General features: G+C 38.0%; 1 protein-coding gene across 1 annotated transcript; it reads left to right on the top strand.

Moving 5' to 3' along the window:
- The first annotated feature begins 442 nt into the window (after nt 1-442).
- On the top strand, nt 443-7,262 carry LOC113281074 (nuclear export mediator factor NEMF-like). The gene is made up of 13 exons (XM_026529722.1): nt 443-649; nt 736-945; nt 1,038-1,162; nt 1,432-1,963; nt 2,092-2,277; nt 2,592-2,885; nt 3,195-3,347; nt 3,825-3,979; nt 4,197-4,302; nt 4,671-5,528; nt 5,830-5,908; nt 6,227-6,613; nt 6,837-7,262. The coding sequence occupies exons 1-13, from the start codon at nt 545-547 to the stop codon at nt 7,028-7,030; spliced, it is 3,384 nt and encodes a 1,127-aa protein (XP_026385507.1). The 5' UTR covers nt 443-544; the 3' UTR covers nt 7,031-7,262.
- Nucleotides 7,263-8,366: the final 1,104 nt, after the last annotated feature.

Below are 8,366 nucleotides of genomic sequence, written 5' to 3'. Positions count from 1 at the left end.
ACAAAAAAAAACTATACACACAATCAAAATAAACAATCATGGAGATGAAGATATGAAAAACAATCAAAATAGTACATAAATCAAACTATTATAAACAATCATGGAGATCAAAGAAGAAAAAAAAATACCTGGAAAAAAACGTTTCCTCTTCTTTCTCCTATGGTTTTCTACGCACCAAACTCCTTCCCAAATCTCTACTCTTTGAGAGATTTTTTGTGAGACCAAAATACACTAAAAACTCCTTCGAACTCCCCAAAGCAACCAACTCCCTGGTATTATAGGGTTTTATGACTAACAGGGAGTTCAAGAGTTTTTTTTTAAACTGCCCAACGACTAACAAGTGTTTTCTAGAGAGTTTAGGAGACTCCTCTAAACTCCCCACGACTAACCCCGTGTAAGCTTGTATATAAGAAGCAAGCCCTAGTATTCTTTGCCAATTATCTACTGCTTCCGACCGTGAATCTGTTGATTTTACGCAAGAGTCTGTCTCTGGAGATCATAAAAGAGTTGAATCCTAGAACATAACAATAATAATTCCCAAATAATGGTGAAGGTTCGAATGAACACGGCCGATGTGGCCGCAGAAGTCAAGTGTTTGAGAAAATTGATTGGAATGAGATGTTCCAACGTCTATGATCTTAATCCCAAGGTTTGTTTCAATTCCTCCTTCTTAAACCCTAATTTTAAATCATATTTAAACTGGAGAATTTTCTTTGACAATTTGAGTTGCTGCAGACATATATGTTCAAGTTAATGAATAGCAGTGGAGTTACTGAATCTGGAGAAAGTGAAAAGGTTTTGTTGTTAATGGAAAGTGGTGTTCGTTTACATACAACTGAGTACGTCAGGGACAAAAGTACCACACCATCTGGTTTTACTCTCAAATTGAGAAAGCATATACGTACACGAAGGCTTGAAGATGTTCGTCAGCTTGGATATGATCGGGTATGCATTTACATATATGCTTTTCTGTTAATTACTTTAGAATGTTAGGTGCTACTTGTTGTTGATCAATTTTGTTTGTTTTTGTGCTTTAGATTGTTCTCTTTCAATTTGGGCTGGGTGCCAATGCACATTATGTTATATTGGAGCTTTATGCGCAAGGAAATATAATCCTTACAGATTCTGAATTTGTAGTTATGACGCTTCTTCGATCACACAGGTTTGGAAATTTCACATTCTATCTGATATTGTTTTGGATTTTCTTATTATGAGATTCCAATGGAGGAAATGCTTATGAAACCAATAATGGGTTTAACAGTTATATAAATCATAACTATTGCTGGTTTTACAAAATTGTTCTCACTGGTCCAACTCACAAAGTAATTTGTGCAACTGCTCCGACTAATGATATATGTAGCAGCAACATAGTCCTGTAAAAGAGATTAAGATCCAAAATTCTCGTGGCTGGTAACTTTTCACTGACTGCAGGGATGATGATAAAGGCCTGGCTATCATGTCTCGCCATCCCTATCCAGTCGAGGCTTGTCGTCTTTTTACAAGAACTACTGCCACGAAGCTGCAAGAAGTACTTACCTCTTTTAATGAAGCTGATAACAAGGATGCAGTTGAGGTTAATGACGGCAGTAATGATGCTTCTAATACATCTACCGAAAAGCATGGTAATCGTAAAAATATAAAGCCGTCGGATGCCAACAAAAATGCTAATGATGGCGGTCGCTCTAAACAAGCTACATTGAAAGTGGTCCTTGGGGAGGCATTGGGTTATGGTCCTGCACTTTCTGAGCATATCATATTAGATGTTGGGCTGACTCCGAACACGAAAGTTGGGAATGATTGCAGAGTGGATGATAATACTATTCGGCTTTTGATTGAAGCTGTTGCCAAGTTTGAGGATTGGCTTGAGGACATCATATCAGGAGAGAAAGTTCCCGAAGGATATATATTAATGCAAAAGGGGAAGAAAGAGATTTTACCAGCTGAAGAAGGAGCTTCTAGCAAGGTTATAAGATGGTTCTGTTTACGTAATTTATGTAATTGTAGCCTGAAAATAAGTTTCAAATAACTTATCCGTACCCCCTATTGTGTAGCCCTCTCATTTTTTCTTTTTTCGTGTTGATGCTACTGCAGGTCTATGATGAATTTTGCCCTATTTTACTGAACCAGCTCAAGTCAAGGGAATCTATGAAATTTGAAACATTTGATGCGGCACTGGATGAGTTCTATAGTAAAATTGAAAGTCAAAGGTCAGAACAACAACAAAAGACTAAAGAGGGGTCTGCGGTACAGAAGCTTAACAAAATACGCCTGGATCAGGTATCATTGTGTCTTTGCTTTTAATACATTGTTTTTTTGTATCTATTTTGGCTGTCTTTTAAGTGTTGTATGGAGCATGATCTGCTATCTGTCTTCTGGCCTCTAAGTTGCGTCATACCGCTTGTGTTTGTTGTTGGCTCAATATGAGTGAATTAGCGTTGTTGTCATTTTCTAGAGTCTTGGTTTGGATACTTTAACCTCTTAATAAAAAAAAAATTCTCTACAGTGCAGCATGAATTTGTGCAACAAATTGTTCAAGTAGCTAGCTTTGTTAGTGTGCTTGTTCACACGTTAATTGTTTTTCTCTATCATAGGAAAATCGTGTTCATGCATTGAAGAAGGAAGTTGACCGGTGCATAACAATGGCAGAATTGATCGAATACAACCTAGAAGATGTGGATTCAGCTATTTTAGCCGTTCGTGTAGCTCTTGCAAATGGAATGAACTGGGATGATCTTGCTCGTATGGTGAAAGAAGAGAAAAAATCCGGGAATCCTGTAGCTGGGCTCATTGATAAGCTTCATCTTGAAAGAAATAGCATGACATTGCTGCTGAGCAACAACCTTGATGAAATGGATGATGAAGAAAAAACAAGCCCTGTTGATAAGGTAATACTTGAAGTTGGGGGTTTGCCTGTATAAACACCCACACAATTTGCTTTCTGAAGGCTTATATATTAGTGACCACGAGTTTACACGCATCAATTTTCACTTAAAAAATGCAAAATATATATGGAGGTTTTCTAGCAGCTTTGAGCCTACAAAAATGCCAGGAACATATTTTTAATAATGTTTTCATCTTTCTACAACATATGCACATATTGATAGACATTTCATATTAATTTTGTGAAGATTTAATGGATCAAGTATTTGCAGCTCTATACTACTGACACTTGTTAATCATTCTTTTCGTTCCAGGTAGAAGTTGATTTGTCACTCTCAGCACATGCCAATGCACGGCGGTGGTATGAACAGAAAAAAAAGCAGGAGAGTAAACAGGAGAAGACCGTTACAGCCCATGAGAAAGCATTCAAAGCAGCTGAGAGGAAGACCCGTCTCCAACTTTCACAGGTATGTTCGTCATATATTCGTGGTGCTAAACATGATACTTTTTTTGTTCTGCCATAAGTAATGGGTATAAAGTCAATATGATCATTCAATGACCAAAGACGGCTCGAAGTTGATAATGACACTCTTACAAGACAATAAAAAAAGAGGACTGTCATTATGCCATTAAAAACTGTTCAAAACTATTTGTGTTGGTTATGGTTCTTGCTGTTATATGGTGATGTATACTGGTATGACAAGTTACCTGCCTTTAGTTGCCTTGCTCTTTTGAGCAGTAGTATGGTAATCCTATATCTTGAGCATTAGTATGGTGATGTATACGTCCTTGCATGGTCATGTTCATGGGTCATGTTATTTTTCTGGTTATTTTAACATTGGTTGGGAATATTTTATTATATGAGAGGTGTACACTGTTTACACTTAAAGGATCATCAAGTCATTTGGTTTCTGGCTTATTCTCTGCATACTGTTGTTCTGCAGGAAAAGACTGTTGCTGCAATTTCACATATGCGCAAAGTTCACTGGTTTGAGAAGTTCAATTGGTTCATCAGCAGTGAAAATTATCTGGTTATTAGTGGTCATGATGCTCAACAGAATGAGATTATTGTGAAGCGGTACATGTCAAAAGGAGACCTGTAAGTAGTTAATTACACATGTACTTGTATTCATATAACCATAATTAGGCATCTCAGATTATTTACATATTGAAAATGTCAGAGTATGATCATATGGAAACAAGCGCATTTATGGACAAACCAAGTCTTTTTTTTCTCTTTTGTTTTGTTCCCATTCTTTTTTGGCATGCCAAATCTAACATTTCATTTGTATAAATTTCTTTTTGATAATGAACAGGTATGTGCACGCAGAATTACATGGAGCATCCAGTACTGTGATAAAAAATCACAAACCAGAGAATCCAGTACCTCCTCTTACACTAAATCAAGCTGGTTGTTTCACTGTAAGTTTGTGTCCTAGCGAATACGACTTCAACATTCATGGATTGTTTGGTTGGCGGGAAGGGAATTATATTCCCTGGAATCCTATTCCCAAAAGAGGGGAATCCTATACCCGCCACCCCCCAATGGGTTTATGATTCCCTTACTTTTTGGGAATCCTATTCCTAACCGCTCTTTAATCCAATTTACCAAATATGGGAATTGAATTGTATTCCCAGGAAACTGATTCCATTCCCCCCAACCAAACACGCCATCAGTTACATTGTTAATCCTACTTTTTTGTGTGAATATTTTTTTATCATTAAGTTATTGTATATCAGAATAGTCCGATTACATGATTATGGTCTTTATAGTTTAATTCTGTCCGTAGGTCTGCCACAGTGCTGCATGGGATTCAAAGATTGTAACAAGTGCTTGGTGGGTTTATCCTCACCAAGTCAGTAAAACCGCACCAACTGGAGAATATCTTACAGTTGGCAGTTTTATGATTCGTGGAAAGAAGAATTTTCTTCCTCCACACCCTCTGGTAATGGGCTTCGGAATCTTGTTTCGGTTGGATGAGAGCTCCTTGGGGTCACATTTAAATGAAAGAAGGGTAAGAGGCGAGGAGGAAGAATTGCTTGAGACTGAAGAGTTGGAATCTCTTAAAGAAATTCCTAATTCTGAGATGGAGAACGAAGTCGCAGCTGTTAACAACCTTTCAAATGCAGTGGCAGATGATGCTAGACCAAAAGTTGGGGGCATAACAGTAGTTGGTTCAGCTAAACTTAGTGAAAGTGACAGTTTCTCCACTTCCAACAAGCATGAAGATTTGATTGAAGACAAAAGCTTGCCGTCCATATCACCTCAACTTGAGGATCTGATTGATAGGGCTCTTGGGATTGGAACTGCTAATGTGGCTGGTAAAACTCATGTGCCTTCTCAAGTAAATTTGGTGAAGGATCATACAACCAATGAGCACATAACTGAAGTTAAGGAAAAGGCTCATATTTCTAAAGCTGAAAGAAGAAAGCTCAAGAAAGGGGAGACAAGTACTAGTGCTGATGCAACTATTGAGCACAAAAGGGAAGACCCAAAAGACAATAGCCTTTCAGGCACTCAGTCAGATAAGAATGTCCAAAATTCGAAGACTATCAGTCGTGGGCAGAAGGGAAAACTCAAAAAGATCAAGGAGAAGTATGCTGAACAGGATGAGGAAGAACGTAAAATTCGTATGGCTTTACTAGCGGTGAGTTATAATTGTTTGATATTAATATCTGTTGTTTTTTGAGTTATAATTATCTATTATGGTGGTATTATTTATGACACTTTTGTTGAATGTGATTGGTGGGAACTTCATCCATCTTACCAACTGATGTATTGGGTGTTCTGGGTTGGATCTTGTTGACCTACAATACATGGAAGTCATAAAAAAATCTAACTCATGTTGTAACCCTTCAATCTTTACAACCTAGTCAAATATTAAGGTTTACGAACATACAGTTTCCAATCTATTATTTTTTAAACTGACAGTGTTTAAAAACTTTCAGTCCTCTGGAAAAGTAGTCAAGCAGGAGAAAGATACCCAGGAAGGAAGGACTGTCTCTGTAGATCAGAAGAAATCAGCTGGTATGTTTCCCTAAGTTTTGCTAGTTGAAGGACTGATAATACTTGCTCATTTGATCTGTTGTTATCTTAATGTCTAATCATTCAGGTCAGATGTCATCAAGTTGATTCTGGTAGTTATTGAGAGTCCTTTCTGATCATAAGGATTTTACTGTCATATTGGATGAATTATGTTTTCCAGAGTATTCTATAGCATGTTATGGTTGTTTGTTAACTGCAAGATCCTTTATTTCAAGTCAATTACCTGACTTCTCTTTTCTTTTTTCTTGTCAAGTCTAAAGTGATTGTATTGACTAGATCACAAATATTTTATTTGTACAGTGTCAGGCCCAGATGATGCTTCAAAAATATGCTATAAATGCAAAAAACCAGGTCATCTATCCCGTGATTGTCAGGAACATCCTGAGGAAACTAGTCATGTCAAGGAAGTTTTGCATAAGCACTCAAACTATGGTGGTCTTAGAGATAATTCAGAAGCAGTTGAAAACATTGGCAGTGAGTTAGACAAGGTTGCGATGGAAGAAGATGACATAAATGAGATTGGTGAAGAAGAGAAGGAGAAGTTAAACGATGTGGATTACTTGACTGGAAATCCATTGCCGAACGACATTCTGTTGTACGGTGTCCCTGTTTGTGGTCCTTATAATGCAGTACAATCTTATAAGTATCGGGTGAAGATAATTCCAGGAACTGCAAAGAAAGGAAAAGGTATGAGAATCTCTTAGTTCTGTTGTGTGAATGTCAAATAAACATGTACTTTTCATAGGTAATCGTACTTGAAAGTATAAAGTTAATATTTCTTTTTCTTTTGAGTAAGGTTATTTGTTTTAGCTAGACATAAATTTATCACAGCATTCAGTAAAACATGGTAAATCCGTGGACCATATTCACGAATTCTAATGCTTGTATGGTTTTAATTTTCTCCTTTCAGCCGCTAAAGCAGCAATGAATTTGTTCGGGCACATGATCGAAGCAACAACCAGGGAAAAGGAACTCATGAAAGCGTGTACCGATCCAGAGTTACATGCTGCACTTCTTAGTAACGTGAAGGTTGCGTCTGCAGGACTCACCCAATTGAAGCAGCAGCAAAAGAAAGGAAAGAAAGCCAGCAAGAAAGGAGGCTAGCAAAGTTTCTTTTTTGTCTCCTTTCTTGCCTCATCCATAATGTGCTACCAGGAGTTTCTCTTTCCCCTGTATTTCTGGATGATGGGTTTAGAAAGGAGTGGTTAGAGAACTAGATAAGTTAGAAAAAGGTTGATTCCTTAGTTTTGCTGTAAATGGATCTTGTAATTGTATTGTAGTTTGATCCTACAGATAATAATCTTTGAATGGCATCGTATAGAACTGAATTTCGATATATGTAAGTGCGCAATAAGGGACAATGTGCACCTCTGCAGTTGTTTAAATATTGCTTAGTGTCATATCCACAGACGAACCAATCTGTCCCTTGGGATATCTAAACAATTCTCTAGAGTGAGATACGAGCAAGGGATTTCTCTTCTGGGAAGAATTTAGGGTCTGGTCAGGACTCAGGTGGTGATTGGATAATCGATCCAGGGATCCTCCAATTAAGCCAATGGGTGTAAAGTTTTAACGCAGACACCCGAAGACAGTAGCATACACAAATCTAGATTCTAGATTAGAATTGCTGGACTTAAGTTCCGAGTATTGGATAGTTGAAACGCTATTCCAGATTGCTGAAGCAAGACTGACTGTTCGAGTAGAGCTGGTCATTATGCTTTAGTCTTGGATGATATTTTGGTTGCAACATTAGGGTCATGCTTTCTTGGTCAATAATACTTGTGGGAAGCCTCCTCCCTATTGTATCACTGCAAAGTGATTGGTCATCGTGGGTTCGACAGACTTCAAAATTCAGGCAGAATAATGATCAACAGAAAAAGGTTGCCGGAGACTGTTGCACCGGAGGATACTGGGGCGAAAATAACCTAGGATGTAGATGGGGAAGAGGAATCTTCCCAAACCTACAATAATAAGGGACTTTCATGTCAGTTCGTTTGAATGATTGAATCTACTGGTAAGGATGCTGATTATGGGCCGAGGTCCGTTTGAAAACAACAGATGCAGATTTACAATCACAGAGACACAGACACCATGGCACAAGCTGCATGCTGGCTCCAGCCGTAATACTGTTGGCCACGGCAACAGCGTGTCCCGTGGTGTGACACCAGACACTCACCTTTTTACTCCTGGAAGGGGTGCCAAGCAGGAAAGAAGCATGTAGTTTTTTTCTTTTTGTGGAGATGTCCAAAAGATTTTCCATGAGCCCAGGTAATTTAACTAGTCTGTCGTTGCTAGTTACAAAGATGCCCTTGTACTGCAACGACCTAGTCATTCAATTTAATGCGAGAAAGTGCATGGTCGTAAACATAAAATATTGCTATCAATTTGTTACAACATCTCTTCTTTGAGTTATCAGCTGCCCCATGCTATATAATAAAAC

This window comes from Papaver somniferum, chromosome 1 (assembly GCF_003573695.1).
Source record: "Papaver somniferum cultivar HN1 chromosome 1, ASM357369v1, whole genome shotgun sequence".
NCBI lineage: Eukaryota > Viridiplantae > Streptophyta > Magnoliopsida > Ranunculales > Papaveraceae > Papaver > Papaver somniferum.
The sequence above is the reverse complement of the archived record's forward strand: the minus strand, read 5'-3'. Positions and strand labels throughout refer to the sequence as shown.